This window comes from Scleropages formosus, chromosome 1 (genome assembly GCF_900964775.1).
Source record: "Scleropages formosus chromosome 1, fSclFor1.1, whole genome shotgun sequence".
Classification (NCBI taxonomy): Eukaryota; Metazoa; Chordata; class Actinopteri; order Osteoglossiformes; family Osteoglossidae; genus Scleropages; species Scleropages formosus.
Window position 1 is genome coordinate 51,247,125 of NC_041806.1, and position 12,208 is coordinate 51,259,332.

The window sequence follows — 12,208 nt, forward strand, 5'->3', positions numbered from 1 at the left end:
ACCACAAGTCAAATTTCAGTTCCACTCTGATTCGTTCAGATTCACATCCAGTGACATCCAGAGTAAGTTTGGCATATTTTATTCAAAGTTAATTAAAAGTACATCATTCAGACTTGCACGCAAGAATCTTAAATAATCGGTTATTTTTCCACTGCTATCAGTTTTTATCAGATTGGAAACTCCTGTTCTTGTTCGCACGTTGTGGAGAGTCGCCAGATGTGCTCTGAGATGAGCACTCTGTTGTTATGTGGTCAATTTGATGGGTTTAGTTCTGCTTACTTGTACTAAAAGGCCACATTTGTCGGTGTTAATCTTTATTTGCTGCTCGTTTCGTGTTCGGTGTCATAATTTGCACGCTGCACAGTGTCGAAGGGATCAGCTTTGTCACGCACTGTCGCTGCGTCCAAGGAAATGTCCAAACGCCACACGCAGTTAGTTCGGTTGGACTCGGACACACCTCACCTTCCCAGCAGAGTTTATGCTCCATTCATACATGACCGGACCAGTTTGGGGGAGGGGGCTTTGGTCATGCAAGGATGGAGTATAACGGTAATAATAAAGACCCACAATAATAACAGTGATAGTAAAACCGCCTCTTACGCAACCGACGACCCTTGGTGACCAAGCCCCCCCCACTAGTCCGGTCATGTGAAGATGACTTCTGCTTGCATTGCTGTCATTAGCAGCTGAGGGGTCACATAAGAGATTTATTCTCCACTTGACTGACACCAGTCCCCATTGGTCACCTTTACCGCTCATGTCATCTGGGTCTGATTAATCAAGTGTCTTCAGATGTGTTATTACAGTGTTTATTCTTATTTCTTTATTTTTTTTTAGATGCCTTAGTCCAAGGCGGCTCACAGGGCTAGTTTGTACGGGCCCCGTGTGCCGCTCGGTTCCTGTGCCCGGTCGCACATCTCTGCACAGGCACTTGCTCTGTTTGTGATTTGGCAGCATTTTCTCAGCAGCTGTTTTTGTTCCCGATGCTGCATGGTTTGGCAACTGAGCAGCTCTTAGTGCCCCTCTGTAGCTGCTCCGCGTGGCGATGTGTGAGAACGGGGCCTTCAGCCGCGTCTGTCTCCGCAGATGCAGACAACGAGAAATGCGACTCGTACGCGGACTGCTACAGCTGCACAGCCAACACCAACGGCTGCCAGTGGTGCGCCGACCAGTGCATCTCCCTGAACAGCAACTGCACCATGGTAACGGTAAGTCGCCTCACTTTCCGAGGCTTCACCCGCTTTCGTTTGCGGTGGGAAGCAAGTTTTTCCCGGGCTGTACGTGAAACTATAGCAAAGCTCTCTTATACAACGTAGCGCTCGTACGCGGTAATTGTCCCTCCTGGTTTGTTTATTGCGGTATGGGGAAGGGGGGTGCGGATCAAGACAAAGTCGATGTATTCTGAGGATGTCGGGATAGAACCCGGGATCCCCTGTGGTCGGTGACGTGACTCCCGGACTTTGGAAACATACCGAAAGAGAAAGTTGAAATGGGTCGTGCGTCGGAGAGCGGAAGAAGAGCGTCGCGTTCGTAGGAGAAGGAAACGAGTAGGTTCAGCCAGTGCAGCTGCTGAGCGATGACCACCGACGCAAGTCAAGCGCGAATGAGACACGTTGGCCTTCCGCTCTCATCCTCATGCAGGTGTCATCTTAATGCAGCTACTCGGGCCTGTATTGATCAAAGGTGGTGAGCGCTTTCGGAGGTCTGCTCGTCTCTCTTTTTTCCCCCTTGACAAAAGTCAGCGAGCTGGAAAGTCTATTCACAGCATGTTTGCTTGCGAAGGGTAACGAGTGAACCTTTGCTCAACCCAAAGACACGCCCGGCCAACCCTCAGCCCGCATTGGCAAAATGCAGCGGTTACGAAATCTGTTCCCGTGGTGATGGTTAGTTAGCTAGCTAAGGTTGTTTTCCGTACATCAGGTATTTTCCAACTGGTGTGTAATGTTTTACCCCTCTACAGGGGCTGGTGTCCAGAAGCATCACCCTGTTCAAATTTGCTCTAGCCCTTCCAACTGGGTCTAAGGGCATCAGAAACGGAAACGTTGAGGGCAAACAGGCTTTCTGTTGGAACTCTAGCCTTTTCGTTTAGAAGGCACCGGTCTTTTTGCTGTGTATCACTTGCTCTCGACAGTTCGCGGTACCATGACAGTGTGGATGTTGGCAGGGTGATGGCGCCCAGCATAGCTTCCCTTTCGGGTCAAAGAGCTTGAACTTGAATCTTCTTCCAGAAGGTCTCCAGATCTCTCACAGAGCTTGTGACAAACTTTGGTCTCTGTGTTGGCCTGACAAGCAGCTCCATGTCGCCACTCTCCCAAAACTACGTGCAGTTCATCTGCATGAGACCAGATAGTCCAGTGCATTACTGTTTTTTTCAATATATTTTACAGAGTTTAAAAGAAAATGAGCAAAGTGGAACATAAGATGTTAAACAGGAATTTACCTACATTTATTTAGCAGACGCTTTTCTCCAATGTAGTGTTACGAGCCCACACACCTTATTCACCGCAGTGACTTACACTGCTAGATACCCTACTTACACTGGGTCACTCATCTATACATCAGTGGAACACACACACTCTCTCTCTCTGTGTGTCACTCACACACTATGGGTGAACCTGAATAGACAGCAGCAATACTCACTGTGCCACCATGCTGCCCGTAAGAATTTAAATAGTATTATAAAGCACAGATTACTGGGAATACAGGTTTAACAACAAAGTGTCGTAAATGTTGTGGCATCTTCCAGCACGGCATCACAGTTGTAATTTTTTTTTTCCCCCTCCCCTTGAGTTGTTTACGAATTGGCAAAATGAAAGTGATTTCCAGGCATACCACTCAAACACATGAAATAAAACATTTCTACACAATTTCTACAAGATTACTATCATGTTAATATGTCGTTAATGTCACGTACACTCGCAGAAATCTTGAAATTTTGTTTTTACAGACAAGTCAATTATACCGATATTTTGAGTTTCTAGTTTCCATGTCACATTCTCGCTTTTGCAGAGATCACCCTCCGAATTCGGTTATGTCTGTGTTATTGTTTATGATTCCCGTTGTCGCGAAGAGGGACATCTTTTCCTCAGGCTGTATTTCACTCCTGATAAACTCTTCCTTTGACTTGACTTTGGGAATGATGTGTCGATGACGGACATCCTTGTGGACACTTTATATTCAGTCTTACGGTGCGCTACAGATGGAACCAGTCACCATCGATCATTTTATGTGCAATTTCGCCAGAATGTTGTTTTTTCTTTAAGAAAGATGGACTTTTTGAATGAGCCTCCGAATTGCTCCGGTAAGAATACCTTACTGTGTAAATGAAAGGTGGTAAATAAATGTTATGTCAGGTTTTGATTTTATTCCTTTCATTATTTTTTGAAAAGAAAACTGCTTTGGCACAGGATTCTGTTCAGATTAATGGAAATTGTGAATGATTTATATTTTTTCTGCCGTACATAGCAGCTTCAAAGAACAAATTACCTTTGTAAACTAAGGAATGGGTGTGAGCCAAATAGAGGTCGACAAAATAAAGAACAAAAATACTAAAAACGATACCTGTACTCTTTCAGTCTTGTAAAAACCTGGTCATGTCTATAACTCTCAGTTCTGGTGATTTTACTGCCTTTTTTGCTTAATTGGAGAGTTTTTGGTTTTTCCATATTGTTTCAATTATTTGTTGTAATTGCACCAGATTGCACAGATCAAATGCTTTTTCATACTCTGTTTTTGAAGTACATTTTCAGCGGAATAAATCTTTTGTAAGTTTTTCAATTTGCAGTACTAGTTACTTTGTTCTGTGTCATACGCAATTGCATGATGAACAAGCTCATTCCAGTCTGCTTTCAGTATTGATTGGTGTAGTAATTTACTGCTGTAATTGTCCTTCAAAAGTCTACACACTCTCAGTGAAATCTCAGCTTTTGTTCATATAATGACTTAAATCAAGACAAATTGGCAGGCTTTTTTTTCCCCCCTCTAATAAGATATTGTAACCAATAAAAAATTAAGTGGAGAAGAAATCCATCATTATTATTGTGCAACATTTAGTGTGTTGCTTAGAGGCATTGCCTTGCACTTGAAAGACCCAGGTTCAGATTTCCCCCCTGCTGTAGTGCCCTTAAGCAAAGGACTTGCCCTTATTTGCTCCAGCAAAATTGCCCAAATCATACATTGAAATATATACATGAGCTGTGTTGTTCATGTATGTGTGTGTATACGTAATATATATATTTTAGCCATATTTCCAAAATTCCTTCATAACACCACATTCTCTCAAGCATGGTGGTGGCAGCATCATGTTGTTGGGGTGGCTTCTCTTCGGTGGGGGAATGGATTTGGGTTGTGGTAGACCAAATCACATACAAATTATTAAAGACTGCACATTTAAGCAACCAAGGCATAGAAGTTTTAAATTATGAGTCCTAAAAATGGTCTGCTTGGTTTTCAAATATATTTTGTTGGCTACAAGGTAGGTTTTAAAGGTCACACAAGGTCTGACACTATTTGTCCTGATTTGCAGCTGAAACTTCAGCAAGGAACTGTAGACTAATGATATTCACTGTACATAGTTGTGTGGGTAAACAAGCACCTGGTATTCTTTGCTGTTGGCTTCAGGGGGCGATAGCTGAATATGAGATGTGTCCCAAGGATAACCCCGAGTATGTGTGCAACAAGAAGACGAGCTGCAAGAGCTGTGCCATGGACCAGAACTGCCAGTGGGAGCCACGGAACCAGGAGTGCATCGCCTTGCCTGGTAGCCGCACGTCCGTCTCCCGCTTGCTGATCGCTACCCCCACAGCCCTGTTCCATCGCATCCCTATTGCCTTATTCACTCTGCTTTGGGACTGAGCTCGTGAAATGATTTTTTAGAACAGTGGCCTTCCAATGGACTTGGGTTTGAATGCCTGCTCCTACTGTAGTACCCTTGAGCGAGGTACTAATCCTGAAATACTTGAGTAAAAAGTCCCCAGCTCTATGAATGGGGAAATTATTATAAGTAGCTTGGTGTACAGACCCAAACCTTATAAGCTGCTGCAGAGAAGCGCTTCAGCTTATTGAAAATGAGCTCACAAATTTATTGCTTTTAAAATTAAAAATGCACATGGCATCTTTGTCAACTCACCGCACAGACTCTGCATTAACCATGCTTAATGCAGAATGTACAGCCCTCCCTCTTCCTCACTTCATATCGGCTCGTACCCACGTGTTGGCTGATACGTTCTGGCTTTTTAACGTAACATAGCATGCGGAGTTTGCTAAATGAGCAAACGACTGGCGATGAGCGTGCGACTTTCTATACATTTCGCTCAGTGAATGAAACTGGGATGTTTCGCTGCCCCGATTCAGAGAACATCTGTGGAGAGAGCTGGCACTTGGTGGGCAACTCGTGCCTAAAGTTCATCACGGCGAAGGACTCGTACGACAACGCCAAGCTGACCTGCCGCAGCCACAATGCCGTGCTGGCGTCCCTCACCACGCAGAAGAAGGTGGAGTTCGTCCTGAAGGAGCTGCAGATCATGACTGTGCTGGTGAGTCCAACAGCGAGGGGCTCTGAGCAGTTACGTATGTGTGTACGTGTGTGTATGAGAAAGACGCTGAGATTGGGACCTAGCAGATGGAGAGTAAATTATTATTTATCCAGCTGTTTGCATGTGTCTGGCCTGAACTCTTAAGTGCGGTTTCAGTACGGTTGCTTGGTCGTCCCGTGCGTGACCTGGGCATTCCAGCCGGAGAAGAGGCGCTGCGGTCCGAGCCAGGACCCCCGTCTGCAGAACTTGACGGAGGCAATCATTTCTTTCAGAAAAAGCACGGCGCTAGGCAAAGAGAAAGCCATTAGCGGCCTGGCGGGAGCGAGCCGTGCAGCTGCTGCGCGTTCCACGCGAGAGCCTGTTAAGCGATTCTTGGGACAATGGCTCACGGTGCGCGTGCTCTCGGTCGGCGCCCGTCACCAGGTGTGTCATTGCTGGTGTGCCGGGACACCGCTGCCTCGGGCGCGCTCCCGCAGAGAGGGGCGAGAGGCGGAGCCGTTGGATGGAGTGGCGCGCGGCCATCTCCGAGCGTCGGTTTTCGCCCGACCGTTCGCGTGCGGATCCGCGTGTTACTCCAAACGCGTTGAAAAATGTTCAGGTTCATCTGTGAAAGAAAATCTCTCCTGTGTTCATTTTTCACTTCTTTCCCCCTTTCTTACTTCCCAGTCAATCAGATGTAGTCCTCTCTCAAGGAGCCGGGACCGCGGCAGCGGTTGTTTGTCGTCGTGCCGGAGGGGGAGGTCAGACGTGTAACAGCAGCACTGAGGGGAAGCTTCTCATTCACATGGGTTCCTTTATCGAACCTCTGACTTATGACCTATGGCAGGAAGTTCAGCGACACGGCGCTCACCTTTTTATGTAAATTGCCACGGACGGGAGGTCAAATCACCGTTATTTCTTTTATAGTTAAATCTTGCGCAGTATTTTCTTTATCTTCAAAAATCGTGTAAGTAGTAGACGTATCTGAAGCAGTGCTTGGAGTGAAATATTTCAGCTTTTCACTACATTTAATGCACTTAATCATTTCCAGCTTGTCTTTGGTTTTATGTTGTTCCTTCTCAGTTTGTCCTGTGACTTAGCAGCCTTTTCGAAGACTTGTCATCACGTCACACAAAGCGCCATTGTGCTGAATAACAAGGCTGCTATGTGATTGTTTGAAAGGAGGGTAGATCTTGCACATTTCCGAATTCCCGTTGCGGCGGTATTTTGTGGTACCGAACCCTGTTAGAGGGGCGTACACGCATTGTCATTTCTTTGCAGTCCTTGCTGTGGGACGTTCAGGGCTGCGTTTGGTTGCCTTCAGTTGGCTGTTCTATGCTTCTTGCTGAGCGTGCTGTACAGTATCTCTCTCTCTCGCTCTCTCACTCTCACACGCACACAATAACACGCGGCGCCTTCCCTCGTCGTTGCAGTACAAGGCCACGGTGACGCCCTGGGTCGGTCTGAGGAAGATCAACGTCTCGTACTGGTGCTGGGAAGACATGTCCCCGTTCACCAACACCTCCCTGCAGTGGCTGCCTGGGGAGCCCAGCGACGCCGGATTCTGCGGCTACCTGGCGGAACCGGCCTCCAGCGGCTTAAAAGCTGCCACCTGCGTTAACTCGGTCAACGGCAGCCTGTGCGAGCGCCCGGGTGAGCATCGCACGTCCTCCTTCGCACCTCATCGAGGAAGAGGGCGTCAGCTGCGGGGTTTCAGTCTCTCAAGTCCTGTAATGCTCTTAATAGTGAGAAATTATGGGAAATTCACCGTAGTGGCATCCTGTTTACCTGTAAGCGAGCGATGACCATGGTGAAAACAATGGACTGTTATATAGCGTTACGATATAAACTATGAAATCATGTTCACCTGGGATTTGATCATGGACTGGTTTCCTGTAAAGGTGTGGTTTTTAGTAACTATACCTTTTTCAGACGAAGAGATACGCTACAGTCTGCAATGTGCTGTTCCAAAATTTGCACATCAGTTCCACAATTTGGAGTTCTCCCAGTTTAAAAAAAAAAAAAAAAAAAAAAAAAAGTTGTAATTGTTGATATAGTTTTGTCACAGATGCTTGTTACCGCTCAGTCCATGGCCCACCACCGCTTTCCACCTTAATTTTTTTTTTCCTCCCTCCTTTGTGGCGGCCGTGACCTCCGCTGTTCTGCCCCCGACAGCAAATCACAGCGCCAAGCAGTGCCGCACGCCCTGCGCCCTGCGCGCCACCTGCAGCGAGTGCACGAGCAGCAGCTCCGAGTGCATGTGGTGCAGCAACATGAAGCAGTGCGTGGACTCCAACGCCTACGTGGCCTCCTTCCCCTTCGGCCAGTGCATGGAGTGGTACACCATGAACAGCTGCCCACGTAAGCGCTCCCCGACCGTACGAGGCTCTGCCTTTTCCCCCCCCAGGAAATTTTGTAGGTGCTGTCTAAGTATAGCGAGTTTTCAACTTACAAACAAAATTGGGACCTGAAGTCTAATTGTAACTTGTTTGGGTCATAAATCCAAAAATTACATCACGGTCAATCGAAGATTAATACTGCATTTACATTTATTCAGTCCTACTCCCGTCCCTTGTTTTGTTCATAAGTAATGTTTTGTAAAAACCTCAGGGAAAGCTGTATTTAGTTAACAATGCATCATTCTTTTCCGTAACCGTACAGGTTCACTTTCTGGGCCTAATCTGAAAACACGGGGTGTGTGACAGGGTACTTTGGGGACAGGACACTGGACCATTTTTTTAACCTTCTTCTGTCAATTTGAAGCAACATTGGAATTAAATTGAAATTATAGTGATAGTACTTCAAATCAAAATGAAGGAGTGTTATAATGGACATGTTCCTCTTTTCACTGGGTAGGTTTCGTAAAAGTCTGGGATATAGCTATTATACGTAAATAAAACACTTTAAATAATTATAATAATAATATAAAAATAATAGGGGGTGCGGTGGCGCAGTGGGTTGGACCGGGTCCTGCTCTCCAGTGGGTCTGGGGTTCGAGTCCCGCTTGGAGTGCCTTGCGATGGACTGGCGTCCCGTCCTGGGTGTGTCCCCTCCCCCTCCGGCCTTATGCCCTGAGTTGCCGGGTGGGCTCCGGTTCCCCGTTACCCCGTATGGGACAAGCGGTTCTGAAAGTGTGTGTGTGTGTGTGTGTGTGTGTGTGTGTGTGTGTGTGTGTGTGTGTGTGTGTGTGTGTGTGTGTGTGTAAAAATAATACACTTCAAGATTTTCTATAATGTTTTTTATTAGCTTCAAGCTTCATACTACCTGGCTCTGCAATGGCCTGAATTTTTTTTCTAAGTACTTCTGTATCGTTTACTTATTTAAGTACTCGAGCGTTGTTTTTTAAAGGCTGAAACCAAGTGTAAATGTTAGAGAACACTTTGGGTGTCTTTACTTTATTCTTTTTTAATTTATACGCAGCTTTCGAGAAGCACCAGCACAGACATGCTGTGAATGGTGGTAAATAAATTGAGCGTTGACTACTGTGAAGGTGGTGCGCTCCTCTCTTCCGTGTGGCCTGTGTGCAGCGCTCACGATTTTACTCGCCTCCATTTCAGCGGAGAACTGCTCTGGCTACCGAACCTGCGGCCAGTGCCTGGACCAGCCCGGCTGCGGGTGGTGTACCGACCCCAGCAACACGGGCCGAGGCCAGTGCATCGAGGGCTCCTACCGAGGGCCCTTCCAGGCCCCCGGTCCCGGTTCGTATCAAGAGCCCGCCCTGAACCTCACCATGTGCCCTCATGAGAGCAAGTTTAACTGGTCCTTCATCCACTGCCCAGGTAAGAGTTACACTGAGTACAAACGGGAGTTCATCCTCATCGGAACGGGGGCGAGTGTGTGACCGGTTATCCCGATATATCGTGTACTTTTTTAAATTTGTTTTTTTTATTATGCACGTGATGGAAAAGAGAAAATGTCAGTGTGTTAGGTGTCCTTCACTGTGTGCACGGCGGTTTACCAGTTCAGCGTGACATAGTAGTAGTCCTCTTATGTATTAAATGTTTTAACAAATTTTTAACCAATTTTACAATATCTTTTGTGTCCTATATTCAGAATTTTATGGTGGCAGATGATTTGAAATATTGAGTTATTTTTTAATGAACCACCTTTCATTTCGTTCCAATTTCGCACCGCTGGTGTGAAAAATGACTTTGGTGATGGGCGGAGGGAGCTGCTGCAAAGTACACGACGACTCTGACCAGTTCCACATTTCCCAAAAAATTGTTTTTGCGTTGAGGTGTATTGAAAATCACTGTAAATATTTAAAGTAGTTTTTCTTTTTATTTTTAAATTTGGGTTTTGTTTGAGCAGTTGGCAAACCCCTGGAGAAAAATCGCTAATGGTCATGATTCCACATTGGAAGGCAGAGCATCATTTGTATTTTTATTAAAAGTTTTATGTGGATAAATCAATGGGGATATTTTGTAATTTGACCTCTACTTTGCTGATTTTTCTTCTCCAATTTTTTTCCCCAACTGTGGTCACCCGAGGTGCGATCATATGCAGGTGAACTGTAATTTAATTACAGGTGGAATAATCCCCCCTATTTGCAGTGTATTATGAACAGTTAAAATGGTCCATTACAGGACCTGCAATGAAACACCAGAAAGCGGTTGATCGTGACGAGACTCATTTTGTACGACTGGTCATGAACGCTGTGAAATTGAAACCAGTTATACATCAGTACAGTTTAGATTTGCATGCAACCAGATCTTTACTGTGGGCAGCCGGACTCGGTTAAATGAGATGAATCTGCAGTGTGTGTGTGTGTGTGTGTGTGTGTGTGTGTGTGTGTGTGTGTGTGTCACTGTTGTGTGGGCTCTGTCCACAGTCTTTGTAACATTGTCACATCAGTGTAAGCGCGTCCCCTTCTGAATTGTCCTGGTGTAACATCCCCCCCCCAATTCAGCGTGCCAGTGCAACGGCCACAGCAAGTGTATCAACGAGAGCGTGTGTGAGAAATGCGAGAACCTCACTACGGGAAAGCACTGCGAGAGCTGCATCGCTGGTTACTATGGCGACCCCACCAACGGCGGCACCTGCCAGCGTGAGTTGCCTGCATAGCTGTCATGTCCAGGAAACACACACCTAGCTCCCATGCGGCACCTCCACCCGTCCACATTTCCCAACGCTGCCCTCTCATATCATAAGAACATAAATTTCTGTATTTATTCATGTAGCTGACACTTTCCTCCGAAGCGACATGCAGTGTTAAGCTACCTACAGAATATACACCTACGTGTGTTGGGAGTTCCAGAGAGGTTACTGTTGCGTATCTAGAGCTAAATCATCAGGAGACACACACACATTAGATGTGGTCACTAAGGTAGAGATTCCGTTTGTTTGTGTACGTTTGCCTGTCTTACTGTTTATTGTACACACAGTCTGTGTGAACTAATGAGTACGGTGTGTTTGCGATTGTGTGTATCTTCCCATTCCAGCCTGCAAATGTAACGGACATGCCAGCATGTGTAACCCTAGCAACGGGAAGTGTTTCTGCACAACTAAAGGCATCAAAGGAGACCGCTGCCATCTGTGAGTCCCGCCTGTCCCATGACCGACTTCGATGCTCCGTCCTAATAGCCGTCGACATTCCTAGTCGTACGGAGCCTCGGCTCAGCATGACGTGCGTCGCGCAACTTGTGTAGGATGGGGGGGGATCATCAGTCAGAGCTGGTGTTCTGCGATGTCTCTACGTGTGCGTGGTGCTCTGCATCCTTTGCAGACGCGCATTCGTCTGCAAAGCACCTGCTTTCTTCCACATGGAGTCGCGTGTCTCATCGGTGAAGTCATTCCTCTTTGTGTTCTTTCCTCAGGTGTGAAGTAGAGAACCGTTACCAGGGCAACCCTTTGAAAGGAACATGCTACTGTGAGTACAGGCACCATCGTAAATATATTCCAGTGACAAAGCACTGAGAGACACCATCAGGCTCAGAACGCGGAGACGTCGTGATAAAAATTTGATTTTTATTTCGCCAACACTTCTCTCCAAAGCAAACTTACACTGACTTACCAGCTCATCCCCCGGGTTGTTTTTACTGTATCCATTCAGGGTAAGTACCTTGATCAAGGGTACTACAGCAAGATGTGTGATTCAAACCTGGGAGCTTCAAGTCCAAAAGTGGCAGCTCCAACCACTACGCCCCCTAGTGCCCTTGGCCCTTGGCCCTTGTATGGTCCTTGTAATGGAAAGAAGATGGTTTAGCAGAAGTGTTTCTCTTCTCCTCTCTCCCTCAATCCCCCCCCCCCAAAGGGGAAGATACAGGTCGTGACACAGAACTGGCTTTCTGGCACACCTGTAGAAATACACATTTTTTATGTGAATTCACCACCACTTTGTTTGCAGACAAATTTTTTTAATTGTTTTTTTTTTTTTTTTGTTAGATCAATGAAAATGAATGAAAATGCTTTCCTCTCTTAAGAATGTATTTCATTCATGATGTGATATAATGAAGTTACTTAGTGACCACAGTGCGAATGAAGGTCGCTAACAACCCGAATGACACCCAAGGGTGCCTGACAAAGTGGGCGTGGCTGACTGTGGGTGTGGCTTTATCATTGGGCAGACACCTTGCTGATTGACTACCAGTTCACCTTCAGCCTGTCGCAGGACGATGACCGGTACTACATGGCCATCAACTTTGTGGCCACACCCGAGGAGGTAAGGCCGCCGCTGTCGTATTCTTAAGTTACTG

At 46.3% G+C, this 12,208-nt stretch overlaps 1 protein-coding gene across 2 annotated transcripts in view; it reads left to right on the forward strand.

Annotated features, from left to right (window-relative positions):
* Positions 1–12,208, forward strand: part of atrn (attractin) — an 81,654-nt gene that overhangs the window by 29,809 nt on the left and 39,637 nt on the right. For both annotated transcript variants that reach the window (XM_029254240.1, XM_029254242.1), the window contains exons 13-22: positions 1,087–1,208; positions 4,621–4,759; positions 5,353–5,534; positions 6,947–7,166; positions 7,689–7,874; positions 9,071–9,292; positions 10,423–10,560; positions 10,955–11,048; positions 11,330–11,382; positions 12,080–12,174. In XM_029254240.1, coding sequence (XP_029110073.1) covers positions 1,087–1,208; positions 4,621–4,759; positions 5,353–5,534; positions 6,947–7,166; positions 7,689–7,874; positions 9,071–9,292; positions 10,423–10,560; positions 10,955–11,048; positions 11,330–11,382; positions 12,080–12,174 — 1,451 coding nt within the window. The remainder of the gene's footprint in view (positions 1–1,086; positions 1,209–4,620; positions 4,760–5,352; positions 5,535–6,946; positions 7,167–7,688; positions 7,875–9,070; positions 9,293–10,422; positions 10,561–10,954; positions 11,049–11,329; positions 11,383–12,079; positions 12,175–12,208) is intronic.